Raw genomic sequence first — 16953 nt, forward strand, 5'->3', positions numbered from 1 at the left:
GGATACAGTATCCCTTTCTGGTGAGAAAGTGAAAATTAAAGATCATTAAATGTATTCACTCAAAATGTATACACAATTATCATCTTTTAATAAAACATTTTAATAATCTAACTTATTACTCACTATGAGACACTAGAAACTAATTATCGTTTATTTCTTTTTAAAAAAATTGCCAGTGCCTGTTACCCAAGAACAGTGTCTGTAGTCTGTAGTGTTGATATATTTTATAGTACTGTTGGAAAATGCTGTATTTTTTTACCAATTAAAAACAGAAGTAGAATACAATGTCAATTAAAATCTAGTGGGTCCACAGCAATAGTTAAGATGAATTACAATACACAGAAACTGTATTCAGCAGTGCATTGCTGTCCATTTTCTATGGCAGCCGCCTGTTTCCTGAAAGGGGCCTTGATCACCCCATGCAAGAAAGCTCTGGTTTCTTGCTGGAAAGAAAAGCAACACATGTTATGCATGCATGTTTAAACATGCAGACCACTGTGGATTGAACCTTGTCCAAAAAGCTTTTTGACAATGTGTTAGACAGGATTAGGGATTTAGGATTAGAACTCTAAATTGTTTCCCGAATTTGTCTACAGGAAGCAATAGCGATTGTTTTAATTACTGAAAACCTGTTTTGGCTTCCTGTCAGGAAACTGACTGAAACATTACGCACACATAGCCAGACACAAGAAACCCTGCTTGGATCAAATACTCTTCCAGACAAACGTTTCTGTTACTTTTTAAGACTTATCACGTTTTGTTTTTATTCTTCCCCTCTAAGTTTACGTTTTTAATTCCTTGTTTCTGAAACACTAATCACAAACACACCAAGCCAGACAAAGCCAAAACGACATTGATTCTCTCCTGTTGTCTCTGCTTAAATCGTTATTCCTCATGCTTACTGACTAAGCAAAAAAAAAAAAAGGCTCCTGGAAAAACTCCTCAAGGCTACTTCTGGGGATGTGGTGTGGTGAAGCGTATTTGAACTCCACTGAGCTCGTATATGAAGCACTGTGCACTGAAATTCTGTGTACCCCACAATTAACTTTGTGGAATATTTTCAGAAGCAATTTTAGTTGTAACTGTTAGTAAGCATGGCAACTAATGATCTAAACAACAATACAGAACACACGTTAAATATATGGATCCCATTACTGCACCTTTCTTAGGTTTATACCATTTTATCTAAGCAAAGGTACAAGCCCATTTGTTTTATAAAGGTAATTAAGAATTTTGACTAAAGGTATTTAAAATAGCCCCATCTGTGTAGAGATCAGAAATAACTTAGTACGTTGTGGTTACTCATTCATTCACTCAAAACGTAGACACAAACCTCCATGTAAATTGTTAGATCTACTTAAAACTACATTATACTAGGCAAGCATTTCAGTCATGTATCTAAAGTACATGGTTAATCTACTCTGCACTCAAAATGTTATAGCATTAACCACAAATTTTAGCCAATAGTTTACACCTGACAAATTATATTCTTCTTTCAAGCAATAAAAAGTTTAAAAGTGAAAATCAAAAACGAAAAATGAAATCTTTCAGAGAACCCTGAAACCGAAACACTAAGTGCACCAAGCCAGACAGAGGAAAACTACATGAAGAGAACAGACGTCTTTGAGTATTTTGTGGTTTTAAAGTAGCTTACCAGTAATTGCTCTTCACACATTTAAACAATACAACAATGTGGTTTCATATCTGTTTCTAGGTTGCTTCAGGAGATTGCAATGAGGACACAGAAGTCTACAACATCACTCTAAGTACGGGGGATGAATTGACTCTAATGGGACAGGCAGAGATCCTGTATGCAAAAACATCAAGGGAGAAGTCCAGACTCAACACCATCTTTAAGAAGATCGGGAAACTAAACTCCATCAGCAAGCTGGGCCGTGGCAAGATGCCGTGCCTCATCTGTATGAACCACAGGACCAACGAGAGCATCAGCCTCCCATTCCAATGTAAAGGCCGCTTCAGCACACGCAGCCCGCTGGAGATCCAGATGCAGGAAGGGGAGCACACCATCCGTAACATTGTTGAAAAGACCAGGCTGCCTGTTAATGTCATTGTGCCGAGCACCCCTCCCAGGAACCAGTATGACCTGCATCTCATCCGGGAGGGCCACCGGTATAAGTTTGTCAATATCCAGACGAAGACGGTGGTGGTCTGCATCGTCCTGCGCAGCAACAAAATCATCCCTACCCACTTTCCCCTGCACTTGGCCATGCCACAGTTTACCATTCCAGAGGGCCTTTTGAAAAATGAGTCCTGGCTGGAGACCATGGTCCACCGATGGTTAAGCTTTTGCCAGGAGCAGTTTGACATTGACGAGTACTCGAGGGCGGTACGGGACGTCCGGGTGGACTGGAACGAAGACTGCAAGAGCCCCAAGAAGAACAGCAGCTGCCCCGGTCACAGCCACATGCTGAGCTCACTGAGCTCTGCCCGCGATGAACTGACTCAGTCCTTCCACAGACTCTCTGTTTGCGTGTACGGAAACAACCTGCACGGCAACAGTGAGGTCAACCTTCAGGGGTGTAAGAACCTCTGTGGGGATTGGGCTTTGCTTTCTCACGATTCCATGCATTGCACTGACTCAGGTGACAGCGGGAGCGACTACCTTTTCCATGAGGTGACGGAGGATCCCAGACAGTTATTGCCCACAAAGTCTGAGATTCCTTATGAGGAGCTGTGGCTGGATCAGGGAATGGAGAGACACGCTGGACAGACTGTGTCTTGCTCTGCTGTTGAAATGAACAAATGTGATGGCAACAGAAGCTCCGTTCAGTTAAAAGGTACAGCAACATCTCCTTTGCCTGCCCCAGTGCCAGCCTGCTCTGCTAAGGTTTCTGAAATTTCTCTACCTCCACCTCCAGTGCCTCCAAAGTCTGAAGCTGTAAGTACCTTTTTGTCGTTTTAAGTACTAAACAGATATGATTGAAAGCAATGCATGTTCTTTTTTATTTCCAGTGGGGGACAGATATCCCCAGCAATGGGCATGTAGTATACATGTATGAATTAATAGGGGACCCCTTAAGACCCTACCACCATAAGACTTCAGATGTTCTTATCCCCCACAGGATAATCATGTCTAATCACATTACATGTATATAGAAAGTTATTTAGAGAATTCCGTTTTGGGGAGTGTCTGTCTGTCTGTCCGTAAATGTGTCCATCTTACTTGAGAACTCAAGCACTTATTCTCCCTTCTTGACCTACCTAATGACACATATCACATTTCCAATAAACTATTAATTGCCATTTTTAAGTTTTTTATCTTTAACATATAAGCTTTAAAGTGGCAGGTGATGTAAAGGCTCATTTGAATCTTGTTAGTCATGGTACCTGAAAATCCAGCAATATTTAGTGAAATATTTGTTAAAGAAACCTTGATCTGTGTATGTAATACATACTGGACTTGTGGCTATTATTATTATTATTATTATTATTATTATTATTATTATTATTATTATTATTATTATTTATTATTATTATTATTAACTACAATTGTAAGGCTGACATTTAACTGTTCTCCTTTCTGTCCTTTGCCTTTATTCTAAAGAATATGCAGTGCAGGTAATTCATTTTAATGTCGACTGCCTCCTTTTCAGGAACTGTATAGACTAGTTCTTGTTGTGTGGGAGAATTTTACACATGGAAGTTGTCAAGGTTATGTCACCACTGATTTTCAAAAGACTCCTGACCTAGTTTGAACAGAGTAAAATTGCAGATGGGTAACTGTTTAATGTATTAACCCCTTAATGTCCCTCATTATTGGAGAAGTGTTTTACAGATATAAGGAACAATGTAAAGTGTGACCGACACCACTACATATATCCCTGCTGGGGCTAATAGCACAGAAGTTAAAGCTTTTAAGACACCAGGTCCTATTAAATGCTGTAATCATTTTAATCATTAAAATTAGATTCTTTTTTTTTTTTTTTTACATATTTATGTAGAGAAATATGCTAAAGAGAGTCACATGCACAGTGTTTAACGTCTGATTTTGATTACACTGATATACAAAGAGCCCTGTTTGTTCATTTTGTGAGTCCAGAATAAGCCCTGCAGTACCTCTTGTACTTGTCTATTTATTAGCTACATGACAACACTTCTGGCAAGCCTGGCAAGCCTTAAGCAGCATGTGTGCCCTGTGAACCAGTGCCGAGCTCTGTTCTTAAGCCTGCTGCATGGCTGGCATTAAAGGATTTGAATCTAGTTCCCCTTTTCTCACCCTGAGGGTGATCACTACTACCCTCCTTATCCTGTGGTGCTCAGCAAACTGAAATACTGGGACCCTTAAAGACCAAACTTAACGTTTTGAGGTAAATCATCTATCAGGAACCGGACGAGCATATATGGGCCAAATTGCCTCCTCCTCTTTCATAAATGTTCTGGTGTACTTATGTTTTTATCTCGCTTCAGATCACGGCCTGCTAGCTGTGACGTAATTACTAAATTGTGTATGTTATACTACACCCCAACTTTTATCACAAGATTTATGAGGCCACAGGACATTTGAATAGGTCTGTCTTAACCTTGTAGCTTTCAGTAATACATAACACCCAGTAATACATTAAACCATTGCACCCACAAAATAGACAATTCCATCGTTTAAATGTGGTCATATCTGCATCCTTTGGGTTCATATTCATAAACTTATGTAGTAAAGGATTTCCCCATGTAAAATATTAATAACACTAATGCATTTTAAATAAACATCAAGTTATTAATGTTTTTTTAAAAAAATGCATTTACTGTACACTATACACATGGCCTCTGTATCCCAGTAGATATATTTCCTTCTACATTACAAGACACTTGCTGTAGGTTTACTAGTTTTGTGTGTTAAGAGTCTGTTGTAGACAGCCATGCAACAGCAGGGATGTAGTTTTTTTGTATATATTTGGAAAATACAGAATTAGACATGCAAGTTGACTGATTTAGAGTGTGTTAATGCAGAATTACAAAACAAAAATCACCCCTATCCTATTTTACAGCTTGTTTTTTATTATACTTTAAAAAAAAATGGGAGTTCTGCAGACCATAAAAAAACAATATGGAGACCCTAACAGATGTAATGCCAACAGGCTTTATCTCTGGAGCAGGTTTTTTGTTGTTGTTGTTGTTGTTGTTGTTGTTTTCCCCCAAGCCCATCTGTTTGAAACAGGTGACCCAAGTTGCTATTAATTTTCAAAATGGAGTTAAGAACTATGCTGATTTGATATTAAAAATGACATGAAACGACTTCTTTTATTACCGATGCACTTATTTACATTTATTCTTACGGACTATGAAGATGAATATGAAATCATATATAATAATAATAATAATAATAATAATAATAATAATAATAATAATAATATTATTATTATTATTATTATTATTATTATTATTATTATTATTATTATTATTATTATTATTATTATTATTATTATTATTATTATTATTAACAGATTTTGAAATTACCTACTTTATTTTGAAGCATACAAGACCAAAACACTTTATTTTTAGTCGTTAAGTATTATCTTCAGTTTTGTGACTTGCTGTAAAAGTTCATATGTTGTGTGTCAGCTGTCTTATAATATCTGAACCACTCGGCTTTGTTTCCCAAACTGCACCAGCACTACAAACTGAATTGCTGAATCTCTGGGGGGTGACACTGAGAAAAATGAAAATGAGTTGTTGTAATTGTTTCTTCAGTTTGGCTATATTTGTAATATACATGTTTTAACAACACATTCTACTCAACTTTACATTTCTACTTAACATCACAGTTACAACTATACATTATTAATATTATCTATTTTATTACTGTACTCCACTTACAAGACAGGACATATAGTATTTTCACATAGTGGTGTATATATTATTTAAAGTTTACAATACATTTACACATTTGCAAACCCATCAATTCACTAGTGGTGTCAAGACAGGACCCAATCCAAACTACCATAAAGCTTTCATTTTTAACTTTCAAAAAGGGCTGCTAAATGATATAGGGCAGAAGAAATATGCAAGTTTGATCATTTTAAGATGGTATTTGAAAATGCACATAGCTGAACAAAAAATTGAACAAAACAGTGCTGTAAGAAATCTATGCAGACAATTCATAGATAACAATTACCGATAAGTATAAATGATGGACCACCTTGGACAGTACAGTATATGACCTTTGGGACCCAGTACATCGATTTGTGTGAGAGAGGGTGTGACATTTGCAAAGTCATAGAAAACTATCCAGTCAGATTCAATTACTAATACACTGTATACTACTGTATGTCTGTAATAAGCTCTGTGTTGAGCTGAGGGTTTACTTAGAAATGCATTTACTGTTCTATGCTGCCTATTGTGGGAACTGCTCATGGAGATGTTTGAAGCTTTTTATATGCCATCCTCAATTATTTCTTTTTTTGTGTCACTGTGTTTCTACTGGCTGTTTCTGTGATTCTTGCTTTACCAGCCTGCTTTTCTGCTTTACTCATCCCTCTCCATGGCTGCAAATTCAAAACTAGAGGAGGGCCAAATCCGTGAATAACAGAATTCCTCAGAAACCACGGAATTCTCAGGCTTCCACAGATTAACCATATTCTGCAGCTACATCGTCATCACACTCATCATAAACAGACTGCTAAAGTGACATGAAATATAGCACTTTGCTGTTCAGTTCTAGCTTTGTTAAATTAAATTAACAGATGTTTTGTTGCCTTCGAGGAGTTAATTAAAGACTGGCGTTAAGGCTTGATTCAAACATATTTTTGTTTGACAGTTTTACTGATAAAAAATGTTTGTGTGACAGGGCGAGATTGAGATTGAGATTAATTGTTGTAAATATATGGATTTGTGTAAATAGATTCATTGAATTATTTAATTGTGATGACGCTCCGTTTGGGACCGCTACTTGTCTGTGTGGAACAGCAGCTGAAAGCAATTGGCTGTTCCAGCAGGCAGGTGGGCGTGTCTCAGCGGAGCGTCAGTATAAAAACATAGCGTTCACTATGATCAGGGCTGCTGCAAGGCCTGCCATTTTCACGGCACCTTTGACCTTTGTTGTATTGTATTTTATTTTTAGTGTTTTTACAGTCTTGTACCATCCTCTGCGCTACCATTGCTGGTAACGTCACATGACATTATTGTTTACTTCTTGTTTGTGTTTATTAATTAAATCCTGTGTGCCTCAGTCAACGTAACAACGTCCATCTCCCTGCCTCAGTCTCTTGTGTGTTCTCCTCAGCCGCCTGAGGCAAGTATACCAGGACACTACCACAGTTTGATTAAATTGAAAGTACTTGACCCATACATTGTTTGATATGATTAGGTTTACTTAATTTACATTTTTATAAGCCATTATTAATTTAATACAAATATTAAACACATAAGATGCTAACATTTCCACAGTATTTTGGACTGCCTATAGCTATCCGTAACATGAGTAACAACTAGATTACCATGGCCTACTTCCACTGTACCGTATACACATGTTAAAATGTAAGTCTGACACACATTCAGAAACTACTAAAGAATGTACAAAATAGAGGCTCCCAAGTGGCGCATCCAGTAAAGGTGCTCCGCATGGAGTGCAGGATGCGCCCTGTAGCCTGGGGATGGCAGGTTCGAATCCAGGCTATGTCATTGCCGACCGTGACCGAGGGTTCCTAGCGGGTGGCACAGAATTGGCCGAGTGGCGCTCCGGTTAGGGAGGGCTTAGGTCGGCAGGGCAATCCACGGTTCACCGCGCACCTGTGACCCCTGTGACTGATAGGACGCCTGCGGGTCTGCAGTGGAGTCATTCAGATCTGTGTTGTCCTCCGGCACTATAGGTCTGGTGGCTTCGCTGTGGATCCACAGTGCGAAAATTGACAGATTGGCAGGAACACATTTTGGAGGATGCATGTTTCAGCCTCCGTTTCCCCAAGTCGTGGGGGAGTTGCAGCGGTGAACCTGGATAAAAAATAATAATTGGGCATTCCAAATTGGGGAGAAAACTGGGGTAAAAAACCATTGGCAACGACTACATTTAAAAAAAAATGTACAAAATAATTTTCCAACCAGGTTTCATTACAATTAAATAAGCCTGTATAGATATATGAAAAATATACATAGAGACAGACAACCTCTATACAGCCCTAGATTATGATACAATCAAAATGTTTGCTGAAGAAAGTCCTCGGCAAGTTTGATCACAACTGAATTAGCTGTTTGAGAAACATCACAAGAATATTCCCTGATAGTGAACAAACAAATAAAAATATAGCTTCAGGAAAATTAGTATAACTTTGGAATATAAGTTAAATTAAACCTATTTGGTTTGTGACTTGTTTATAAAGTAGGCCTTCTTGACGTGCATCTGTAACTTCACTGTATAACTGAATTTAACCTGATGAACCAGGAACAAGTCATATACATCCAAATTCAGATACCTGCACATTGAGTAACTGAGGCGCCTGAATTGCTTCAGTTTCCTGTGCTGTTTCTTCATGTTCCTTGCAAACTAATAACAAGACCAAAGCTAATTTTACAATGTTTTGTAAATGTTGTATGGAGTATTTATGATCAATATATTTCCAACAAAAGGCTGTGACTGTTCTAATAACGATTTTTAAAAACAGCATAGTTGTGTCAAAATGGAACCAGAGACCTGCAAACAGTAAAAGGGATATTTGAATTTTTTAAAAAGGTTTTAGAAGGTTTCATTTTACATTTTTAATGCAACCAAAAGGCATATTTTATTTTAGTAAAATAAAATTCCCTTTGAAAATACGTTAGTATGTCTTAATTCAATATTAAATCTCGGCAAAAGAAAGAAAACATGGGGGGGGGGGGTTGCGTGGTGTGTTTTTTTTTTCTGACTGCATCATTGATTCCACTGATTGTTTCATAAAATATGCAGGTGCTAGAACAAGTCAGATCGGAAGTATTATGACAGCACCCTTAATGCAGATCTGCACTTGATTTAGGATTAAATAGAATAGCAGAGTAGTCACCCAAATTTCCATTTTTTAAAAAGTATAAGGGTTATGTATTTCATTCAAATTAAACTACAAGATGATTAATAAAGGAATGGTTAAAAATAAAAAGTGAGATTTTTTACTGTACTGTATTTTTGAACAGGTATAAACATGGATGGTGCAAGAAGTTAGCCACATTGATCATACCAACCAGTCAAATGAAATGCAAAAGAGAAAAAGGCAAACATTACAAAATGTTGATTTAAACTTCAGAGCTACAGTAGAAGTATTGCCATCTGCTGGTAGATAACGGATTGCAATGGAATGCTGTAAATCAGAGATGTCAAACATACGGCCGCGGGGCAATTTTTGGTGGCCTGTCCTTTAGTTTCTAAAATTGCTTTGATGTACTGTATCGTTTTAGAATTCGTCTTTAAAACAACCCACCTCTTTAATATAACACGCATATTCAACATGTGCAGTCTGCATTGTATGAGTGACATTCCCATTAAGCCAGTCGCAGCTCACAAAGGTATAATGATAATAATAATGATAATATCTTTATTTTTATGTAGCGCCTTTCTTAGTGGACCACTGTCACAAAGCAATTTTATATAGGTAAGCTATGAACTGTGCATGATATGCAGAGTCACTTACAATAGGACATTGATTTAACATCTCATCCGCAGGATGGAGCACAAGGAGCTTAAGTGATTTGAACCAGTGACTTTCTGGTTAAAAGCCCTGGACTTTAACCACTGGACCACACTGCCTCCAAATAGCCAATAGCCAATCAAATGGCGCACATGATCTGTTTCCTCACATACACGTGTAACAGCACAGCACACATCATTTTGATTAGGATAGCGAAGTGAAGGCTTGTTTAAACTATTTATTTTACTTTGTGTCAAATTTAGAATCAGTTGACAAAAAGTAGTTGGCGATGTCACAGAAGCGAAAGGTGGAGGCGGAACACAGAAGATTCCAGACTCGTTGGACAGATTATTTTTTCAATGAATTTGACAGCAAGGCAATATATCTGATTTGCAGTGCAACGGTTGCTGTTATGAAATATTATAACACACAACGGCACTGTGACACTCTGCACAAAGCAACGTATTCAGAGTTTACTGGAAAGGCTTGTGCTGGCAAAGTCACAAAGGTGAAAGAAGCTATGGAGTCTCAACGAAAGGTTTTTCTGAAAATGAAAAATTCTGTGGAGCCCAGTTTTATTGTTAGCAAATAGATTGCATTTCTGCCAATTCTTTTTCAGATGGTGAATTTGTTAAAAGGTGCATGCTTAAAACAGCTGATGCAGCATGCCCTGACATTTTTTCAACGTTAGTTTGTCTCGTAACATGGCTGCTGAGCATATTACCTAAATGTTAGCTAATGTTAACTTTAATGTTAGTGAAGAGCTTTAAGTTTAAGCATGAACAACACAACCACAGGAAAGGACTTTTTTAACTTCAAAAAGCCATGGAAAGTGAAGAATTATCTTGGAAGAAACTAACTGGGGTTACAACAGATGGTGCACAATATATGACTGGGCAAAACAGTGGACTGGCTGGCAGAGTGCTGGAAAAAAATAAAAGAAATGCGGTACCTACACTGCATTCTGCATCAACAGGCATTACGTGTAAAAGTTGCAGAATTAAAACATGTAATGAGCATTGTTATCAATTATGTGAATTTCACCACAGCAGGTTTTTGCAACATTGACAGTTTCATGCCTTGTCAAATGAGTTGGAATCGTAGTATGATGATTTACTGTATTTTACCCATGTACGATGACTGAGTTCCGGGGCAGTGCTGAAGCAGTTCTTTCACTTGTGTCAAATAATACAGGACTTCTAGTGCAGTTGATGAGTAACAAGATACATAAGAATTGCTCTTTTTGTGATACGGGTATGAAAATTGGTAGAAATGTACTCCTTAACACTGTGAACAATCTCAGATATGTGGGCCTCCCTGCCGGCAACTACAGCTACGGCTTCCGGAACATATTTTTCTACACTGTATACATATGCAAACTTTAATTTTTAAAACTTTTTATCAAGCAATCTTCATGGAAATTGGCAGGAATTTACTTTGGGACATGCTGAACAATAGCAGGGCATCGTCATCACCACAAATGCCAATCCAAATGGTCGCCACACAACTTCTAGTACAGAGCATTTTATGAGAACAAGATGTATTAGAACTAAAGACCTGTATAGAACAAAAGCAAACATGTCTAAAAACTGCCGTGTATTAAAATTAAGAGCAGTTATTACATTTTCCATTACATCGACATAGTCCAGTACACTTTTGTCAATTTTGGGCGCATTCACACTTCTTTATTCCATCCTGTTTCACAATCGCACCTACTAGACCTGTTACAACTACAACGCAGGAGCTCAACACAGGAGGCCATGGCTTGAGGGACTATAGTCCAGAAAGGATGCCAGCAACCACTGTCGGTCTTGCACCAGCCCCATTCACTTGGGCGATGTGGAGATGGAACTAATTGTCCCCAGATGTGACCTGCTTGATCACACCCAGTGTATGCGTTTACGTCACTGCATGCTGAGAGATTCAAGTTATACAAAGATTCATTTAATGATGAAGACTACAAGCGCTGCAGTAGAAAACTAGCAAACCTGATAAAATAATTTGATTGTCGATTTCAAGACTTCCAGTCTCATGGAAACATCTTTCAGTTTTTTGCAAACCCATTTACCTGTAATGTGACAACAGCCCTGCAAGATCTTCAAATGGAGCTGATCGATTTTCAGTGTAAACAACATCTCACAGGTAAATTCAATGAAGTGCCACAGCAACATTTCTACCAGTATGTTCTAGGCAATGACTTCCCCAAATTGTCAGATCCTTTTTTGCAACACCCTGAGTTTATTTGGAGGCACTTACATTTGCGAGCAGCTCTTCTCGACAGTTTTCCTTAACACACTTTTATAAAATGGCTTTCTTATCTTGGTGGGTTTTAATGTAACATTAAAATGGCTGCTTTTGTATTATATGTGTATACTGTTATTTAAATGGTCTGACTGTGGCAGTTATATGTGTGACATGCTATACAAATGTATTGTGGTTTGTTCTTTTTTCTGCCATTTACTGTACAGTGCTTTGCGATACTTTTGTATAAAAAGCTCTATATAAATGCAATAAATAAATAAATTAAAACACAGAACAACTTACACATTAGGCTTACGCATTATCACAGCTTGTCAGTATCTTTATTTTCAGTGGTGTTAAACATTTGGAATATAAGTTAAATGTTGAGACTTACTATGACTTTTTTTTTTACTGTTTGAGATTTCCATTGAAAGTAAAATATTCTTCTATTTCCTCCATTATATATATATATATATATATATATATATATATATTAGTCAGTGTTCTAGGAAAGCTGCTTCTGGTTATATCTGCCTATTTTTATACTATAAAATACATTAAGTAATATGTTGATTAATTGAAACTGTGCCTGCATACTTCAAAATGTCCACTCTAGTGCACTAATAGTGTAAGGATTGTTGCCCACATTGTCAAACAGGTAACACAGCAATAACAGTCCATGATGTGGTAGAAAAGCCAGAGCACTAGTTGTTATGTTTTTTTTTTTTTTTTGTTGTTTTTTTTAATCGCTCTTCCTGCAGTGATTTAGAGGACAGATATCAAACCCCAGTGCACTAGAGCAGCCATTTTGAAAATAGCTTTGAAACAGACTTTAAGTGTAAAAAGTTGTCAGGATGTTAACAGTGAAAAGAAAAATTACAGGTACGTTATTTAAACAGTTGTAGCAAGACTGAAAAATACAAATCGGGGAAATCCTCTCTTTTTCCATGTTGTCCAACTCAGACTGCCTTCTGTTCCATAGTACTTCTTGAGCAGTGGTGCACAACTCGTTCCTGAAGGGCCGGTGTCCCTGCAGGTTTTTATTCTAACTGCATCCTAAAGTACTTTATTGGACAAATTAAGCTTCTAATAAGGTCTGGTTAACTAATTTAGGGTATGTTTAGAACAAAACCCAGGAGGGACACCGGCCCTCCATGACCTGAGTTGTGCACCACTGTTCTTAAATAACCAAGCGTGACACTTTCTCTTTCACTCACTCCTCTTTCTATTATTATTATTATTATTATTATTATTATTATTATTATTATTATTTATTTTTAATATTATAGCTTTTTTTTCTCTCTTTTAAAAAAATAAGCGTATGAAACAGACAAGAAAATGAAATTTGAAATTACTTTAAATAACCAAATCAAAATTATATTGCATATAAGTGGCCAAGCCCAATTAAAAAAATGCAACTGAAATTAACCTATTTAAACTTCTGTTTAACAAGAAAATATTGAATGTATGTCCCCAAGGTAAAAGAAGAATGCAGACTTCTGAATGTCCCACCTGTCCCCCCACGGAGCTCCAAGCCAGCTTCCACAAGCCCTTCTGTCCCTTCACGCACAGCCCATCTCCGACAGCATCAAACACGCTCCCCCAGCCCCACGCTGTCCTACTACTCGTCAGGACTTCACAACATGTGAGCAGACCAATCTACTTGTGTGTGTGTGTGTGCCTATGTATATCTATAAACAAACTAAACATTGTAAAATCATTAGTATTTTAGAAACAACGTAACTGACTATTCTCTTTTTATCAGCTAAATAGAATTATTATAAGATAAGTGTCTGGGAGACACTTGGTTTGGGTATGGAATCATGAACATGACTGAATTGTATTCCAATTCATTGTTTTCTTCTTTGTTATTGTTTATTCAGTAAAATAGTTGAAAATAAAATGCTGCGATATTCATTTGTTTTTTTGTCTCTCTGCAGTATCATCACTGAAAAAGATGCCCCCCAGCCAGCTGAACAAAATCCAGTTTGCTACCCGTGTAATTGGATGAAGCCAGATTCAACAGACAATGACAACAAGTCACCCTTTGGGAGCCCAACTTTCGAAAACGTCCCTTCCAGATCATCTTGGCCAAACAACTTTTGTGGAGCAACGGATTCCCATGGTATTAACGATTTCTTGCCTGTTCAGTGTCGCAGTTATTACAGCTACCCACGGCAGAAGACACCAGGTACCCCAAAGGGAAACATTCCAGCATCCTTTGATGCCAGTGGAACCGAGTTCTCTGAAGGATGTCCTTCACCACCTAAAACAGACGAGGCACCCGTCATCGTTCCAGGCTGCCACAAATCTGGAACTTACTCTCTGGAATCATACACAGACAAGACCTTAGCAGAATGTAGTACAGCTCAAAGTCAGGCATGCCCTATCTTGCCTCCAAGAGCACCCAAGTTGAATGAAGAAAAACTGAGTACAGAAGTTTCATTTTTACCATCAACCATTGATGGTGCAGAGGAAGAACCTCAGACTTGTTCAACATACCCAGCAGGGGATAACTTAGTTGGCAACAGGGGCACACCGGACATCTTCTCTATTTCATATTCGTTTTCATCTCCATTGCATCTTCAGTTGGCACCGAGGTCATGTGGAGACGGGTCACCTTGGCAACCGCCCTCTGACCTCTCTGAACTGTCAGTTGAAGAAGTGTCAAAATCCCTCCGGTTTATAGGCCTGTCTGAAGATGTCGTATCCTTGTTCGTCACAGAAAAGATTGACGGAAATTTACTTGTACAGCTTACAGAGGAGATTCTGTCAGAGGACTTTAAGCTGAGCAAACTGCAAGTAAAGAAACTCATACAATTCCTTAGTGGGTGGCGGCCTAAGATGTAGAATAAGGGCGAAGGATGGGACAGACCAGTCTTTAGAAAAAAAAATATGCTGCAAATGCTGATTCTACTTCAGCAGTCTGTGTTGCACTGCACAACTTTGTATTAATATTGGTTCAGAGGTTAAATACTATGCAGATTCAGGTACCAATCTTTGGAAGCTGTTTTGTATGCCAGTAGTATTGAAATAGATTAACACGATGCTATATAAGTGTGCCTTGTGCATTACTGCATATGTCATAACACATCATTTTAGATTTGAGAACATCATTGTTTTTAGTCCCAGGTTAAAACTAAAGTGTTATGTTTGTCCTGAACCACGAACCAAAGCTTTATACTGAACAAATACAAATGTATTTCTGCAGGAGAAAAGATTCTCTGGTTGAAGATGAATAAATATTAAGAAAATAACAATCAAATAAAGCTGTTATTAGTTTGCTTTTTAGATACTATTTGTTTATTTGATGTTATTTCAAGAATCAGATTTGTTTTTATAGAAATACTTAGTTAATTCTCCTTTTGTCCATATATGCATTCCACTTCCTGAGCTTATATCTGTAGGAGTATGTGTAATAGCTTCAAATTAGGGCTGTCGAGATCGATTTACAATTTTTGATCAGTTAATTTATGGGCATTAGTTGATTAATCGGTTGATTTAATCCATGCACATTTTAATAAAGGTAATGATTTTATAGCGACTGTCTGGCATAACTAAAAAATCAATAGAATCTTAAAAAAAAAAAAAAAGCCCAATGGGAATTTGGTCTTTTTAAAAGCATTTTTATTATTGTTTTTATTTTATTAAATATAACACATTTTCACAGAACAACCTTTCTTTCCGGAAACCATTCTGTCAGTCACATACCTGAAAACACAAGACAGCTGAGCTGCGTTTCCAACATCGGTTGTTTAATCTATCATTACAGCTACGTACATGGCTTCCTTTCTGTACTTCTGCATTTAGCAGAACCTGAGGCACCGAAGAGATTAAGCTGGTCAGAATCTTGTTACAGGTATCCGAGAATACTGTGGCTATTGACAAGTGATTGCTTAACATGTTGTAGTCAGAAATCAAAGAATGTAATTCCACATAATTGCCTCTATTTGAGGAATTGGTGCCTTCATCATACTGAACAAAATCCAGTTCCAACAGTATGCTTTTTTAAATTGACAGCTACCGGTAAGCCACGGATACCTTTCATAATGTGAATGCTGGAAGTGTCGAGTATATACATCCCCTCCCTTCTTGTGTCAGTTCAGGTATTTATGGTGTATACCGCCATTTTTTCTGAGAAATTGATTTGTAACCAAATCAACTACAGTGTCTCTGTTTTTAAATTTGTAAAAAGCAATTTTAAATATTACTTCAAAGTTCTCAATATAATTCTCAATAACGGTCATTATAATAAGCAATATCATGTGAAATTAAGCTATTCTTACACCCTTACCCAAGCACATTTATGTCCTGCCTCTACTCATGATTGGACACCTGCGTAACAAGGGGAAGATCTTCGACTCTCCCATTGGTTAAACCTACTAAAGACCTTCAACTGTTTATGTCCCGCCTCTGCTCACTTATGATTGGACTGCCACGGAGAAAATGCAGATCTTCTATTGTTTTGATTTTATTTTATATACGAAAATAAAATTCTGCACGATTTTAAATTGTAAAAAGAAATATGTATCTGCGATCAGCTCTAGTTGATTCTGTTAATCGGAGCAGCCCTACTTTATATGTCATTTAAAAAATGTTTTTAATTTGTATTTATTTATTATTTTTTTGCATTGAAAGAACTATTTTCAATGATTTGATATTGGAGCAGCAGAACCCTGAATCACTCACACTGTTTGAAGCTCCTTTAAGTTACACCCCTAAGGGTGTTTTGCACTTGCTCACAACCTGACTGCTTACAGTCATTCAAAAGTGGGGAACAGAAACTAATCTGCAATCTTAGAGGCTGTATCCTGATATCACAACATCATTACACGTTTGTTGGGAAAAATATTAATTATCCCCACTTGGCACAAACTACGGTTGGTAAACTCTAAATAGTACTGTGTATTCAAGGGGTCACCCAGATAAAGATGTGATATCAAAGAAAGACATGATAAAAGGTGCTGGCTTAGTAAAGGGGTGATACAAAAAAAAAATGGCCAGGATAAACCATACACAATTGGGATTAGCTTGTAAGTATACACTCCCCACTTTTGGACTGCTTTTCCTAAAATCGCATACACTGCAATACAAGTTTTTAGCAGGT

General features: G+C 37.4%; 1 protein-coding gene across 1 annotated transcript in view; it reads left to right on the forward strand.

The window, feature by feature from the left end:
• LOC117394749 (GRB2-associated and regulator of MAPK protein 1-like) overlaps window positions 1–15384 on the forward strand; it is a 65214-nt gene extending 49830 nt beyond the window's left edge. The window contains exons 5-7 of the mRNA XM_033993262.3: window positions 1715–2899; window positions 13325–13491; window positions 13787–15384. Coding sequence (XP_033849153.3) covers window positions 1715–2899; window positions 13325–13491; window positions 13787–14696 — 2262 coding nt within the window. The 3' untranslated portion in view covers window positions 14697–15384. The remainder of the gene's footprint in view (window positions 1–1714; window positions 2900–13324; window positions 13492–13786) is intronic.
• Window positions 15385–16953: the final 1569 nt, after the last annotated feature.

This window comes from Acipenser ruthenus, chromosome 3 (genome assembly GCF_902713425.1).
Source record: "Acipenser ruthenus chromosome 3, fAciRut3.2 maternal haplotype, whole genome shotgun sequence".
NCBI classification, from domain to species: domain Eukaryota; kingdom Metazoa; phylum Chordata; class Actinopteri; order Acipenseriformes; family Acipenseridae; genus Acipenser; species Acipenser ruthenus.